The sequence below is a fragment of the Monodon monoceros genome, unplaced genomic scaffold (genome assembly GCF_005190385.1).
Source record: "Monodon monoceros isolate NGI ecotype Baffin Bay Population unplaced genomic scaffold, NGI_Narwhal_1 Super_Scaffold_2, whole genome shotgun sequence".
NCBI lineage: Eukaryota > Metazoa > Chordata > Mammalia > Artiodactyla > Monodontidae > Monodon > Monodon monoceros.
Genome location: NW_021703776.1, coordinates 20,249,772 through 20,267,409, shown reverse-complemented (window position 1 = coordinate 20,267,409; position 17,638 = coordinate 20,249,772). Strand labels below are relative to the sequence as shown.

The 17,638-nt window shown below is 33.5% G+C and overlaps 1 protein-coding gene across 2 annotated transcripts in view; it reads right to left on the bottom strand.

The window, feature by feature from the left end:
• The window catches only part of PTPN12 (protein tyrosine phosphatase non-receptor type 12), an 86,644-nt gene that overhangs the window by 18,175 nt on the left and 50,831 nt on the right, over positions 1-17,638 (bottom strand). For both annotated transcript variants that reach the window (XM_029233015.1, XM_029233016.1), the window contains 6 exons: positions 17,348-17,407; positions 15,395-15,537; positions 12,558-12,624; positions 9,793-9,870; positions 9,594-9,692; positions 2,980-3,065 (listed from right to left, as the gene is read on the bottom strand). In XM_029233015.1, the coding sequence (XP_029088848.1) occupies positions 2,980-3,065; positions 9,594-9,692; positions 9,793-9,870; positions 12,558-12,624; positions 15,395-15,537; positions 17,348-17,407 (533 nt within the window). The remainder of the gene's footprint in view (positions 1-2,979; positions 3,066-9,593; positions 9,693-9,792; positions 9,871-12,557; positions 12,625-15,394; positions 15,538-17,347; positions 17,408-17,638) is intronic.

The window sequence follows — 17,638 nt, the reverse complement described above, 5'->3', positions numbered from 1 at the left end:
CTGCCAGATATAAAACTCTCTCGTTCTTGGCCTATATAATGCCACTGTTTCCTGGTTTTCCTTTATCCCTTGATTGTTCATTTCTTTTTTTTACAGCTTTCTTTTAGTTTGCTCTTCACACATTTTGGTGCTTACCCGGGTTCCCTCCTTGGTACTTTGAGATATTGTACCCAGAATCTGAAAGATCTTATTCATGCCCAAGTCTTCTACATCAGCTATATACAGAGTCCTCAGTATATTTTTACCTCCAGCCTAGATATCAAAATGTCTAAAACAGAACCACTTTCTCCAGTCCTATTCCAACTTAAGTTTGTTTGAATTGAGAGGCATTAGAAGCATCAAGTATATTGTTTTTGTCTCTGAAATATTTATAAATTAAGAAAAATTTACTAAGGCATACTTTTGTGTCTCTGTAGTAAATCTGTTGACAGTTTATAGAAATAACTAACAATGTATACTTCCAGAGTGCTGGTGTTAGTGACAAAATATCGAGAATATTATTAGTTTAACAACATATATATTGAAAAGAGAAAATGAAATCTGCTATTCAAAATCTACAATTTGATTTCTTTAAGTATTTATAAACCAGAATCATATGACTGACTACATCTAATACAACAAACATGAGCCTTCCTCTCCAGATCCGTCTCCAAAAACTCCAGTGTACTCTAAACAACTGATTAACTTGCTTACTGTAGCCATACTGAAAAAATAAAGTATACTGTTTTTATCAATCTTATGCTCTTGGGATTTTATTTTCAGTTAACAAAGTATTCTTTGTGGAACACAATAAAATTCTGCCACTTACCTCTATTTCATGAATAGGAAAGAAGATGGACTAAGCATGTAATACAAACTCACACACATATAAAAACTTGAGCACATATCCCGAAATAAAGCCCTGACATAAGCTGAATGAACACTTTTCTGTTAATACTCATTTACTACTTTTTAGAATTATTTTTTCATTTACTGAAGAAAAATAGGAGCCAAACTTTTATTTTTTTGCGGTATGCGGGCCTCTCACTGTTGTGGCCTCCCCCGTTACAGAGCACAGGCTCCGGACGCGCAGGCCCAGTGGCGATGGCTCACGGGCCCAGCCTCTCCGCAGCATGTGGGATCTTTCCCGGACCGGGACACGAACCTATGTCCCCTGCATTGGCAGGCAGACTCTCAACCACTGCGCCACCAGGGAAGCCTGACCCAAACTTTTAAAAAGGTATATGAGAAAGGTTTAAAATTCAGAACACTCTACACTCATTTTTTTCCCTTCAAAATTAGGAAAAGGCTACCACGATTTGTAGTTGGAGGTAGATAACCATATAAATCAAAAATATTAGTGTACACTCTGAGGGCCTCTACCTTGGCTCACTCTCAAAATCCAAATTAAAAGATATCAGTGTAGCAAAAATGTTTCTTAATTTCCTTTAAGGTCATTAGTTTCTTTAGGCCTCTACAGAACTGATATGGGAGACAAAAAAATTAGAGAACAGTTTATAGGTTTTAACTGGCTACCTTCCACAGTAAATACCAAAATGGAAATCAAACAGGAAAGAACTGTTGAGAAGTGTTGGTGTACAGTTAACATCCTGAGCATTTAAACACTTAGACCTAAAGCCACCTATATAGGCTTTCTGATCTCCCTTAGAGAAGTATGCAAAGGCATTCCAGAGACTATAACAGCTACTACATCTTGCCTTAGTTGTTGTAAGCTTTTACTTTTGTAAAGAAGGATCTCATTAAGGTACAGCAACTCAATGCCAAGACACAACCATAGTCACCTCACCCAACTTTATTCAACTTCTATCAAACTTTTAAGGGGAAAAAATTGGTGAATCCTATACAAAGGAAGTCCTACTTTGAAGGAAGGTGAATCAGTTTGGGCAGATCTATGCTCGAGACAAGACACAGTATAAGTCATTCTAACAGTTTTATTACTTATCTTCCACTGTGTCTCCTTTTAAAAATAATTCAGTAACTCAATCTTTTTTTTTTTTTTTGCAGTACGCGGGCCTCTCACTGCTGTGGCCTCTCCCGTTGTGGAGCACAGGCTCCGTACGCGCAGGCCCAGTGGCCATGGCCCACGGGCCCAGCCGCTCCGCGGCATGTGGGATCCCCCCGGACCGGGGCACAAACCCGTGTCCCCCGCATCGGCAGGCGGACTCCCAACCACTGCGCCACCAGGGAAGCCCCCACTAACTCGATCTTAACTCCACATTGTAATGGGAAAACCAACATTTAGTGAAGACCAAGTATGTGCCAGGTCCTATATGTAGCATTTTCACATACTTTATTTCATTTAATTCTTAGGACAATACTTAAACAAACAAACAAACAAAAACCCAAGATCAAATAAATTAAGTGGCTTAGTCACGACTTCAGAGCTAGTAAGTGGATGAAAAGGATTTGAAACTAAATCATTCTGACTTCATCTATATTCTTTCCATACTACCATCTAACTGACCTAGCTACCCTGAAAGAAAAGAGAGGGAAAAAGGGGGATAGGAATATATAGTGATTTTAACTGTTATAAATGAGAGCTTGGTATGAAAGTAAGAAAATCTAGAAAGAAATAAACTCAGCTTTGCCAGTGATATTAAACATATTCACATAACCTCTTTAACAGGCATACAATTTTTGACAATTATATTACCTGTTCAGTCATTAGAAAACTGAAATAAATCTTAGGAATAGCTAAAATTTTAGTTGTACCACATACAAAAAGATGAGCTATAGTCAATTCATGGTTATGCTCACTGTTCTGGTATAGTATACTACTGAAATTTTATCTAAATTGAAAAGAATTTTTTATAGTACACCATCAAAAAAGTGAGTTGCCATACATATGCTACATACTAAACAAAAGAATGAAAAAGAAAACTTATAAAATAAAACTAAGAAATATTCAGAATTTTTTTGTTTTAGTAACAATTGAGTAAAAGATAAGTATCCTTTCAAAGAAAATGTGACGTACAATACCTGCGGGTCCTTGGTGGTTTTGGAGGGGGAGAATCTTGTTTGTCAGGATCTATGGAGCTGACCATATTTTCAGTGTTAATTTCATTCTGCCAAGAAAAAAAAATGCTTCATTAAAGTTAGGGGAAAAATAATTTTCCTTCCTCATGTTTCAAATAAATTGTTATTGGGCTTGTGAATTTTTAAAACAATGCTAATTTTGCCAAATAATAAAATAGGTGTTATGTCCTCTATATTTAAGCCCGAAAGAACAAATTCAATGAGAAAATTTAATATCAAAAAAACAGTCCATATCCAGTTACCAAGAAAATCAACCGTGTAGAGCAGCATTTCAACATATTTCAAATGCTACTGTTAAGAAACAGATTTCCCAAGAAAATAAAGATCCAAGACGATCTTTTTTTCAGGCATTACTACCACTAGATTCGTAATGTGCACACAGGGGGAAAAAAAAACAAGGTAAGTCTTATATCCTTCACCTTTCCCAGACTTTTTTGGGACTCCTGTTGCTACCTACTACTTTAAAAGGGTTGATCCTGAGTCAATACAGTTCTTATACAACCTATAAGAACCTCAGGTTGTATTTAGGATTCTGAATAGAGGAGATGTGAAATTATTATATAAAACATTGTCTTGAATTAGTTTCAGCCTCAGAAAGTACCTCGTTTTTATATAGCTAGGCTATGTCAATTCTGGGCCAGAAGACAAGAATGGTTTTCACCCTTGCCTACATCTCAGATAATTTTAGGAAAAAAGCCATCTTTGCATATACGATAATCAATTAAGGAACTCTGAAACTGTAGTTGACTTTTTTTTTTTTTAAAGTCACAAGACACTTCTACCATATCCATCATGGCATCTTCTTTGTCTATATAACTGTTTCTTGCCAGTGTCCTTTTCTACTAAGTACTCCCAACAATAGAAAACAGAGACCTCAACTTTACAGCAATTTTTAATGGACCCTGTTTCCTAATATCAGATGCATTAGAAGTGTCTTACACATCTTACTATGCATGTTGTTCTGACCAAAACAAGAGTTACATTATGAGACTAAAAGCCTGCATCCTTAATTACAGCTGCCTATCAAATCGGAGGCATCTGTTGCAGGGATATCTGCTATAGATAGGATAACCATATAATTTATTGTCCGTATCAGGGCTTTTACACCTAGACAACAAGTATAAACTGGTTTTGTCTCGAGTAAATCAGGAGTTTGTTATCACACTTTTAGATCCTCAGATATTACCAGAATTTAAAGACTACTCTCATCATAAAGATTCCTCTCACATATTAGTGATTCATTTGCTTATTTCTATTAATTAAGCAATCATATTCCCATAACACTCATTAATATTTTTGTACCAAAATCTATAAATATTATTAAGTAGGTTAAAGAAAGATTAGTGAACCATATGAAACTGCTTCGACTGAACTGTTGTTTCTAACCTACAAAAACATATCAATTTTTTACAATTTCAACATAAACAGCCTCATGTCACGTCAAGTCACGTTTTGCTGCCAAATACCAAACGCACACACACAGACACACACAGACACACAAACCAACTGTAGGTTTTCAGTGCATTTTAGATTTTGGGACAGCAGGTAAGGCATTGTGGATCTATATGTGAAAGGCAATGAACAGTAAGCACTGGAAAGGATACAAAAATGTAAAGGACATAGCCCTTAACTTCAAGAACTGTACAGTCATCAAACAAAAAAGTGAAAGGGTAATAATAAAACCATAAAATGGTAAAATCAGTATAATGAAGCTATGAAATCAGAGAAAGGAGATGTTATAGGTGAGAATATTAAGAATATACTTGGGAAAATATTAAGAAGTTGAAAACATTAAGGTAGCATGTTGAATGGCATTAAGGGGTGGATAAGACACTGACAAAAGAGAACAGAGGATGGAAGTATGGAACAGGTAGGAATGGAACAGGAAGAGAAAGTAAGGGTATTTGTAAGCAAATGACTGCATGTGACAAAGGAAAGAAGGTGTCATGATGATTCCTCATTCTGGGTGAATGAAAGCTATTAACAGAAAGGGACAAAACAGGAAAAGAACTTCTGGGGGAGGTAAGATTTTTGAGCATGCTGAATTTCATATGATTAAAGGAATCCATGTGGCAATGCAGAACTACAACTCAGAGAGCCACTGCCCCACACAGCATGAACAAAACCTCCTAGTCACTGGACTTGAGAATAAAACAATGTTCTTCTTGGATTCCTAGTTTTTACCTACAATCATGTTTGCTGTACTTTTATATCTTCTGATCCTCTTATATGTACAGCTTTTGTCCCCACACTTGTCCTAATGTATACAGCTCTCTCTGGCTGCTTCTATTACCACTTAAAACAATCACCAACTTTTGAAGTTGAAAGGAATTTTAGAAATTAAAGAATCTACTGGAGATTAGGTTCTAGTGTATTCTCTTGTTTAAAGCAGAGCTTGCTAAAGCTATTCTTTTTAAACTTTTGACCACCTTTACCCATTTTGCTAAAGTGTATTAATATTTTTTGTGTATTAATATTTCCACATAACAGCTTTATCAAGGGCCACAAAAGAAAAAAATCAGAACCTAATTATCAAATATATACAAAATAAATATTAAAACAAGGTGCTTTAAAAAAACTTTACATAGGAAAAAAATTCAGAGTTCAGTAATATCACATCTAAAATGTACAACACAAGCATAACAGAAGGACCATAACACAAACTACTGTTGCTGTTAATCACCCTAGAACTGAAAATCCTGGTGTAAACTGGTGGTAGTATCTTTTATATACAACATAAAAAGGCATGTGCGCATACCTTAGAGATGCTTGCTAACTGAGGTGTTTCTAAATCCCAAGTCAAATGCTACTGGATTCCAAAATAAATTTTCTCTTTACATCTTCTACTCTGAGAAGTGATTTTAGTTGTAAATACCTCTAACAAATAACATTTATCATAGAGTCATATTGCTGATTAGCATTTCAAACTAAAATCTCTACAAAAATAATTTTGGGACATAGAGCTTTAAGAGCTTTTTTAAAAGTTCCTTAACTTTACTTCTAAATTAAGTTGTCAGAGAAATAATAAATGGAGATTTATGATTGTTTTTCAGAGCATAGGTTCAGAAAGATAAGTAAGATATTTCAAATCATTTTACTCAACCACACAGCTCTAAGATAATTTTCCCCAAATTTTTAGATCCTACATTTTCTCTAACTGGGATTTATGGTTTCTAACCATATATAAACATATTATAAAAACAGTCATTTATATTTTAAAGTACCTAGAAAATAAGATTTCTTAAGAGGAAAACATTAAAAAGTTATCTAGAATGATACGCTATCTTTTCTCCTATCCACTTGTCCTTCCACGTTTTTATCCATTCATCCATTGAGATATATAGTACCAGACATTATGGTACACAACCTTCGGCAAAATATTTATTCTCATAAAATATAGTTTTTCAGAATGGATTCTACAGAAAATTGTTTTTCCCTTTTGCAAAAGAGGAAAAAACATCTTGTACAAATGGCAAATTCAGCAGTCATCATGTCAGCTTTAACAAAACACAAGGACATAATCTAATATTTTAAGTTCAGTTAGCAAGCAAACATGTAGTGTGTGGCTCCTATATAACCAGGCAATGAGATAAGAAAGTAGGATTGAAGTAACCACTATCTGCTATTGGATGCTATTTCACCTAATCTCATATAATGTATGATTTTTCTTGTATTCCTTAGGGATTTGTAAACCTTTGACCTATTAGAAAAAATCTATAACAAAAATGTAACTGTAGTGTGGAGTTCAGGCTAGTAAAAAGGAAGTTTAATTTTATGAATAAAACCTAAAAAAAAGAAAAATCAGGTAATGAGAAAAACGAAGATGAGAGAGTAATGCAATATTTTTCACATTTTTTTGGAAATAAAGATAGTTAAAACCTTTAAAAATACAACATTGAACATTGCCTTAAAATTTTTTTCTAGCAAAGGCAACAAAAGCAAATTTAAGCAAGTGGTATTATATCACACTAAAAAGCTTCTGCATAGCAAAGGAAACCTCAAGAAAATGAAAAGGCAACCTACCAAATGGGAAAAAATATTCGCATATCATGTATCTGATAAGGGGTTAATATCCAAAAAAATATAAGGAACTCATATAATTCAGTAGCCAAAACAAAAAAACCCACAAGTCGATTAAAAAGTGAGAAGACCATTTGAATAGACATTTTTCCAAAAAGACATGCAGATGGCCAACAGGAACATGAAAAGGTGCGCAACATTACTAGCCTTCAGCGAAATGCAAATCAAAACCACAATGAGACCTCACACCTGTCAAAATGGCTATTATCAAAAAGACAAGAAAAAAGTGTTGAAGAGGATGTAAAGAAAAGGGAACCTTTGTCTATTGTTGGTGGAAATGCAAATTGGTGCAGCCACTATACAAAACAGCATGGAGGTTCCTCAAAAAATTAAAAATAGAACTACCATATGATCCAGCAATTCCATTTATGCATATTTATCTGAAGAAAACAAAAACACTAACTCTAACTAAAGATAAAAAACACTAACTAAAGATACATGTACCCCCATGTTCACTGCAGCATCATTTACAACCTAACTGTGCACTGATGAACAGATAAAGAAAATGTGGTATTAAAAAAAAAAGAAAATGTAGTGTGTACACACACACACACACGAATATTATTCAGCCATAAAAAAGAATAAAACCTTGCCATTTACAACAACATGAATGGAACTTGAGGGCATTACATCAAGTGAACTAAGTCAGAGAAAAGACAACTGCTGTATGAACTCATATGTGGAATCAAAAAACAAAAAACGGAACTCGTAGATACAGAGAACACATTGGTGCTTGCCGGAGGTGGTGTTGGTGGTGGCGCCCAAAGTGGGTGAAACAGGGTCAAAAGTTGCAAACTTCCAGTTATAAAATAAGTAAGTCACAGGCTATAATGTACAGTTTGGTGACTATAGCTAATAATACTGTATTTTATATTTGAAGATTCCTAAGAGAGTAAATCTTAAAAGTTCTCCCCACAAGAAAAAAAAAATTCTGTAACTATGTATGATGATGGATGTTAACTAGACTTACTGTAGTGATAACTGCACAATATATGCAAATATTGAATCACTATGTTGTACACCTGAAAGTAACATGTTACATGTCAATTATATCTCAATAAAAATTAATTAATTAAAATTTTTTCTAGCTGATTCACTTTGCTGTACAGCAGAAACACAACATTGTAAAGCAACTATACTCCAATAAAAATTAATTTAAAAAAGAAAAAAATTTTCTATACATTAAAAAATTTTTTTCACTTCTAGAAATAAGGAAATGGTATAACTCTGAAGTATAAAAACCTTAACTTTGAAATTAATATTGCATTTATGGAAAAAAACAAATATTTTTCAATTAAAGGTTAAAGAAAAAGTAGCCTATTTAGCTTTTTTCAATATTAAAGGAGTCTCAATTTAGATAAAATTATACACAGTAATATAAGCATTCTATATTATAAAATATTTGGCTTCATTGAGCACAGGTTATAACAGGCTTTAGTTAAACTAAAGGGAAAAGAGAGATCATAATATATGAGGCATAGTTGCAAAATGATTTCTATGTTAGCAAAGGAAATAAGAATGAGGTCACATATATGAATCTTAAAAATCTGAAACTATCACCTGTCTAATAAAGGAAATACACTGTCCCAAAAACCCATGGATTAATATTAGATTATTTTAACACACTGAGGTAAGCATTTGGTTAACAAATCTCTCATTTGTAACACCAAGAAATTTCAAATAGTCTTGCAAATTACCAGAACCATACAAAGGGGAGAAAGGAAAACAGTGGTTATAAATTTTGCCACTAATTTCCTCATTTTACTTCAGTTATTGAGGCTAAATTGGTTTATCATGCGATAGCCATCTTAGATTCAATAATAAAGATGTAAAGAAATTCATCCAAAAAAACAGCCTGATACCTTCAAGGATAAGACGATATATAGAGGAAATAAGAGAAATACTTTAAAAAGAGGCAGAAATGAGAACACTGTGAGAAAAGAGTATTTTTGTCAGGTCAAAAGTTTGAATATCCAATAAATTCTAATGCTAAAATGACAGTGAACTAAAACAAGCCCCAAAGGGACCTAATTATGGTCCTATATTTCTACATGATTAAAAAGCACGTACAAAATAATGACAAAGCTTTATATAATCATGACCAAGAGCAAAACAAAATTCATGTAGAATCAACTTAGAATTACTTTGGTTGGATGGAAGGGGAGAGAGAAAAATGCAGTTCATTTGTTAAAAGTAACTTACACTTGAAACAATATTGAATTATATAACTTTTGACTGAGATCTACATTCATAACTATATTTTACTTAGAATATTATTTAACTTGTAGTGGAGTCATTATATACCCATCACAATAGAGATTCAAAGAGGAAGAAGGAAAGGAGTTAAAAAATCAAAGTTAAATAAAAATAATAACTGTAACGGATATTCTCAGATAAAACACAAGATGGCAATTAAAAAGCTAAATATCACATCTTGGTTAAAAGTTTTCTAAAATTAATAGGTGAAGAATACCTACCACTCCATCAGCAATTTTCTGGGCTCCATGAATTTCATATAGTTGTAGCTGTTTTTCAAACAGTTGGGCGATAGCTCTATGAACAAGCTCATACTGCTCCTATTAGGGAGATGAAATGATAAACAAGGGGAAAGACATTAAAAAAAATAAGAAGGCATTTATAAAAATATAGTTTATAAAGTGAAACAAAAAACTATACCTTAGTTTGTACTGCAGAATGCCTCTGTGTTCTCATTTCTTGTATTAAGTTGAAAACATTAAATTCCTCTGGTATTTTCTAAAACAAAGAATTTAAAACATGAACTGTGGACAACTGTTCAGAAAAAACAGTAAAATAGTCTTCAACTCAGCTTTTCACACAGACCTTATATACGTGCTGGGTAACTGAAAATTTATTGAGCACTGTCTATCATGCATCAGAGACTGTGCTTAGTCAAGAACTAATCTTGACACTCAGCACTCAAGCTAGTGAGCTAGATACGTGAACAAATAAATGTCCAGCCAATGTATGGTTGCAGTACAGTGGGAATAAACATGCTGTGACTCACTCTGATGTGTGAGTGAAAAGTGAAATATACATAAGCATGGCGGATTAAATGTATAATCTATTTGGGGAATTGAGAAGCTTGATGTAGATAAAACTGACTAAAAGACTGAAAGAAGGAGAGCAATTCAAAGGAGAAAAGATGAGGCTACTTGGCATCAGACTGCAAACATAATAGAGTCTGAACTCATTCTATAGGCCAGTGTTTCCTGGGCTGGCTACATAATGACCAGCTAAGAGAGCTACATCTCTGGAGACTGTGAAACATCCTAGACAATTCGTTTGTACATCTGGAATTATAACTACTGCAATAGGCAACCATGACATGAGCAGACCTGATATTCAGGTAACTTTTGTAGCAGGGAAGATGACAGAGTGAAAAGGGGAGAAACTGGTGGAGGCTTACTGAAGCAGTCCAAAAAAACAGAAAGGTAGATTTAAGGCACATTTCTGAGGCAGAATTACTAGAACTTGGTGATCAACAAGAATATTTTGGAGTGATAAAGAAGACAGAAGAGTTAAACATGATTTCCAGATTCACTGCTTGGGAGTCTTTATATACACCAGAAGATTTTTATATCATTTCCTAAACTAAGGCTTAAGATTATATTTATGTTATGTCAAACTCAATCAAATGGGGACTGTGTTCAAAATACACAACTTTTGAAATGACAAGATGTTTGTTTGCTAGTATTCAACCAAATGCCTCTTCCCACCCCAATTTTTTTTTTTTTTTTTGTGGTACGCAGGCCTCTCACTGTTGTGGCCTCTCCCATTGCGGAGCACAGGCTCCGGACGCGCAGGCTCAGCGGCCATGGCTCATGGGCCCAGCCGCTCCGCGGCATGTGGGATCTTCCCGGACCGGGGCACAAACCGGTGTCCCCTGCATCGGCAGGCGGACTCTCAACCATTGCACCACCAGGGAAGCCCCCCCAATTTTAATCTTTGACTTTTATGTTAAAATGTGTTAAAATCTAGCATTTTTATTCACTTAAAATTTTTCATACGAGTGTTAGGAGATGATTTGTTTAGGGGGAATACAAAAATAAAATTTAACAGAGGGCTTTTTGAAAAACTGTTTAAAATTTAAATACTCCGGGGCTTCCCTGGTGGCACAGTGGTTGGGAGGCCGCCTGCCAATGCAGGGGACACGGGTTCGAGCCCTAGTCCAGGAAGATCCCACATGCCACACAGCAACTAAGCCCGTGCACCACAACTACTGAGCCCGAACTCTAGAGCCCGCAAGCCACAACTACTGAGCCTGTGCTCTAGAGCCCACAAGCCACAACTACTGAAGCCCGCGCGCCTAGAGCCCGTGCTCTGCAACAAGAGAAGCCACTGCAATGAGAAGCCCGCGCACTGCAACGCAGAGGAGCCCCCACTCACTGCAACTAGAGAAAGCCCACGTGCAGCGATGAAGACCCAATGAAGCCAAAAGTAAATAAATAAATAAATTTTAAAAACAATTAAATATTCCCTAAGCAAAAGTGAAAAATGGAACGAAGGCAGGGAAAAAAAGAATAGAAGAAAGAAGGAAAAAGAAACTATTTTATTATTTCTATTTTATATGACATAGATTGACAAATTCATAGAAACTATAAAGCTATGAAGAATAAAAGCTTCTCCCTAATGTATAGAAAATAAACATACTATAGAACCAGCAAATAAACCAAATCTACATACAATGAGGAGACTTGTGCTTTTCAAATCTGTAATGAGGGCTATGTCTTTATATTCTCCATAGTATTAAACCCAATTTCTTGGAAATAGTACTGGTAGCAACAATAATACCAGGGATAGTAAGAGAAACGAACACTAAATTTAGCACTTGCTACATGTCACACATACTACTGAGGAACTTTACAAACTTTCTTAAGAACTTATTTAATTCTTTGAGTTATTAACATCATGATTCCCATTTTCAGATAAAGAAATTGTGGCACAATGAGATTAAGTAAATCGACCAAGATCCCACAGCTAGTAAATGAGAGAGCCAGAGTTTTAATTTGGGAAGTTTGGCTGCAGTTATTAGCATTCTTAACCACCATACTATATAATGTTTCCAGTTAGGCATAAATATTTACTGAATTGATTATACTTATACATAGAATAAATATAAAAGGCAACAAGAGTGCTGTATTTGGAAAAGTCAGTGCAGAGTTTACAGGCCTAATGTAGGTATTAATTCATCCAGAACAAATGGATGACAATATGTTTATCTTGCTGCCCAGTGTATTACCTCAAGGTAATATGCATCATTTATACCTTTCACTGCCTTTATCTCTTACATAGCAAAGCCACTTCTAAAAAAGTAACATATGTATAACAAAACATATGCTATAATTTACTGCAATTAATTATCAAGTTTGAAAATCATAACAGATCAACTAGATATAATGATACATAAAAATTATTCTTACCCCAGCTTTTAGTAAATTCCACGTATAATCTATGGCACAAATGGCACCTGTTCTTCCACAGCCTGCACTATAGATATAAAATTTGAAAAAACAATTTGATTTTTGTGATAAAAGAACCGTTAAATACATGTGGGTGGACATGTTAATATTCAGAAGCAAAAAAATCATTTAAGAAATCTGACAAAATTCTACTTATTTAGTAAACAAACTACAACTTAAAGAGTGTGCACGGCAAACATCCTTAACATTAAGATTTATATCTTGTTTTCATTTAATTTAAGGAACTTCCAAAAGTAACTCACAGAATACCTAGAAGCCTTCACTTTGAAAGTCTGTCTACCTCAGAAAACCTTGTCTAGCTAACAAAATACCTTGCAGATATAAATTTATACTATGTTCTAGATGGCTCTGGTGCTTTAGAGTAGAGGAGAAAACTACATCATTTCAATTGCAAAAGGTACAGGAAAGACGAAGAATGCTACAAGCCCTAGAAACTGGTTTGAACACCAGCAGTGATTTCACCAAAGAAACAAAAGCCACTAATGCTCTCTAATCTCCTGAAGAACTAATAGAACCTGGAGAATGTAAAGTAAAATACCACAGGTTAGTTATTTTAAAATATGACAGAAATACTTTAAAGCAACTGATTTTCAGCTAGAGGGAGGCATATGCACTTAAGGATTGAGAATCACTATGAGTAATTAAAGATGTTACTGACATCACTAGAATAATTTTAGGCAGAAAAAAAGTTGGGCAGCACTTTAATGTGTATTTTGAAACTTTTAGAAGTAACAGTAGTTTGTTAAACATGTAATCTAAGAATTCCTGATAAAGCACATTATAAGCAACTTAGTATGGTTTTTAAAAAGGTCTTAACAATAAACATTAATAATATTAATTTTAAACCACTGATATATTTGTCAATTCCACACATCAGAATGTTTCTAAAATTTTGGAGTTAACAGTTACTAGGGCTAAATGACATATATTTAAAACTTGATGGTTAAAAGTGTGATATTACAGAGACACAGAAAACCAGATCAATGAACACAACAGAAAATTCAGAAACAGATTTGAGTATATTCAAGTATTTATTACATAATGGTGGATTCTCCAATTAAAGCGGAAAGACTAGACCATTCAATAAATAGTACAGGGAAAGTTAAAGCAAAAATTAGATTCTTACCCTTTATCTTAATCACAGAAATATTCCAGATGCATTAAAAATATAATGTTTAAAAAAACCTACAAGTGTATTTTTACGCACTACTGTGTTAGGGGAGGACTTTCTAAGCATATGTCAATGTACACAAGTCGTTAATGAAGATATTCACAATTATGTATGGTAAAACACAGGCAGAATAAAAACCATGAAAAACCAGAGCACTTACAACATGACTACACATTAACATCTTCAACATATAAAGATATATAAAGAATTCATAACATACAATTACTGAGATGAAAATCACTGGCAAAGTAAACAAGCAAGCAATTCACAAAAGAATATAAATGACCAAGAAAAAAAAAAGCTTGCCTGTCACACTGACACTGAAACAAAAAGATAAAAGTATTGGGAAAAATATGGGGAAATGGGCATTCCCACAAACAAACCAGCAGTGGTATGCTTAATTATAATGAGCATCGAATTTATGGATAACAAATTTTTAAATATATACTAAAGGTATGAAAAGGTTCATGTCCTTTAACTTAGAAATCCCACTTTTAGATATCTATTCTAATGAATTACAGATGTGTTCAACGATTTCACCATAAGATTGGCCACTGGATATTTAGATTGTTGTTTAAAATAGCTGAAAATGAATGGGGTAATAAATGAAATGCCAAGAAATGGAGGTTAAATATAAAATACAGTGCAGTCATAATGTATTCCAGAAGAAAATTTATATGACTTAGAAAGATGTACATAATATATGAAATGGGGAAACATTCTTAAAAAAAAATACTATACACACATTGAAAGCACATACACTAAAATTTTAACAGTGGTCATCTCTAGTGGGATTGTGAGTGACTCCTTCCTTTTATGTTTGTGCTATCTAAGTCACTACAGTTACCATACTATTTTGGTTCAAAACTATTAAATGATCAATTTACTTTTTAAAGGAAAATCTTCCTATCAAATTGGATTTATGAACTATGTACATTGACTGGACAATATTAATAGAACAGGAAATAATTTCAACTAACTTGTAAAGAAGTTAAGCCAAAGCAATTTCTTTATCTTTTAATTCTATAATTAAATAGATCTTTTTAACCAGTTAACTACTTAATTAAAAAGTCAACTAACCACAGAATTAACTACAGAAAAATAATTTTAATTAACCAGATTGTTAACTTATTCCCACATCTCCATCAGCAAGCCACCTTTCTGGCCCATAAATAAAAAGAAGCCCTTTCACTTCACTAATATAAGGCATCACAATCCAACCAAATGGCTAAGAAAACTATCTTTGGTGTTCCATCTCCACTAATATCTTAACTATTTAATTAACCAGTAAATCTCTGAGTCTGAAAAATTTCATTTATTGATGCTTTTTATAACAAATGTGAATGAGATATAAGCCACTTAAAAAGATAAACTGTAGTTTTATAAGTACTATGGTTTTAAATTTTTTAGAAGCATTGAACGTAAAATAAAAATTAAGAGAAGAAAAGCTGCCTCAGGATTCAAATAGCTTTTACTATTTGGAAACCCATATAATGACCTATCTAATGAAATTCCAAAATTTAGGTTTCAAAATATCATACATTACCCATATTATAATGCCACCTATATTTCAAAGTATTTAAATATTTAGAAAATTCTTCTGTACCTGCAATGAATACAAATAGGCACATCTTCATGTTCTTGGTATTTCCTCATTAAGCTTATCATGTCCAGAATAGAATCAAATGATGAGGGAACATCATGGTCTGGCCAGTTCACATAATGAAACTGATATAGCCTACGAGATTCCTTCAAGAGTAACAGAAATTCAGCCATTATGAAAATACACTTGCAAATTTTAAAGCATACAGAAAAGCTGCAAATCTCACTTTACTGCCATTTCTAAGAGATGTAATTCATATTTAGCACTTCCTTAAAAAAAGACAGCCTACATTCATCACGTATAAAGAATTGATCTAAGGGCTTCACATGTAACAATTTACTTAATCCCCATGTAACACCATGGGGAAGGTATTGTTAATACTATCCTCATTTTATAGGTAAGGAAATTGAGACAGAAAGAATAACATGCACAATGTTTCACAGCAAGTGACAGATATGGGATCTGAAAGCAGGCAGTCTTACTTCCTAAACCTACACTTTAACCATTATACTATGTATACTACTTAATTAATCTACAGTATTAAATGGATGAGCAATATACTATAAGCATTGTTTTAGAATCTATTGTAATCAGAAGACTAATAGACTATTTAAACCAAAAAGAAAATTAGAAACGAACTTGTCCAAACCCAAACCTACTCAAATTATGGTGTGGGCTGCCACCCATCTCCCTACCCTTTCAAGGGATCTGTGAGTTTCACACTATTTTTATAATAATACTAAGGTGTTATTTGCCATCTTCATTCTCATTCTCTCATGAGTGTCCAGCAGAGTCTTCTCAAGGCTATATGATTTAGGATGATGTCATCACTTGGAAAGGTAATGGAATGTCTGCTTGTATATTCATGCTTTTAAAAAAACTTCTCAGTTTTAATTTCAAATATAGTAAATATTAAAAGATATAACCCACAGAAACAAGAGCTCTTTGGAATCTTCAACAGTTTTTAAGAATGTAAGAGTCCTGACATCAGAATGTTTTGAGAATGGCTATTCTGGTGTTTAATAGAAAGAGCACCACTTGGAATTCAGGTAAAACTGTATTCAAATTCTACTTCTGCCATTAACTGAATAACTTCAGGTAAGCTACCTAACTTCTCAAAGATTCCTTATCTTCATCTATGGGCAACAGAGATAACAGTACCTACCACTATGAAGCTAGGAGGATTGAAATGCCTGATACAATACTGAAATTCAGTAAGGTATCTATAATTAATATTATAGATTAAAAAATAGCAGCCAAATGGTAATAATTGACTCAACTAAAGGGAAATGATTAGTCAGGTCAGGGGTTGCTAAGAGTACTGGAACCATGTCTACTTATAAACAGGAAGGAGTTGTTAAGTATGCTTACAATGCACTGTTTGGGGAAGAATGATGAGCATCATGGCCAAGCTTAATTACTTATAGTGATTTAAAATTTAAGATAATAAAAACAGAGAAATTGAGGAAGAATTGATAGGCATTTTCTAATGTCTATCAGATTTTTCTTTGATTCCTTCCTGGAGAAATTATCATTTTATATAGCTCTGAAACTGAAGTCATGGGCCTCCAGTGAAAACAAGTTATATCTAAATGAAGACTTAGCGTTAATAGTGGCTTGTCTCTTTCTAAAAAATTGTAAACTAGTAAAAGTGGGTAATAATTATGTAAATAATACTATAATCTGTTTACTGCAATAGAGGAAAAATGTTTGCAGCAGAGAAACCAACTATTCCAAATACGGTAAATTTATTTTAGGGAAAGTTGTTCTAAGTAATTATATTAACTTTAATTGATAAAACATAAGGCTCAAAATGTAACTAATGTAAATGTAACTATATAAATAAAAAAATCAACAAACCTCCTTAACTATGTAAGGTAAGATAGTGTACTATTTATATATATCCTCTCTTTCAAAACTATCCTTAGAAACTATCTCTAAATGGAAAATACTTACATTTTGAAATTCAAGTAAGAGTGTCCTAATGAAGTAGTCTGTTCTTGCTTGTTCAGCTTCCTAAGTAAAGGGAAACGATTGTGAGTCAGTAGAACATTAAAACAAAAACATACACACCAAAACAAACAATAACCTCATATTTAAAGTCCACAATATGCAATTAATCTTTAAAATTCCAGGTATGCCTGATAATTATAAAAACAACAATTCTAGAAGTCATCAATTTGTTTATCTAGGTTTTATTTATTTATTTATTTATTTATTTATTTATTTATTTATTTATTTATTTAT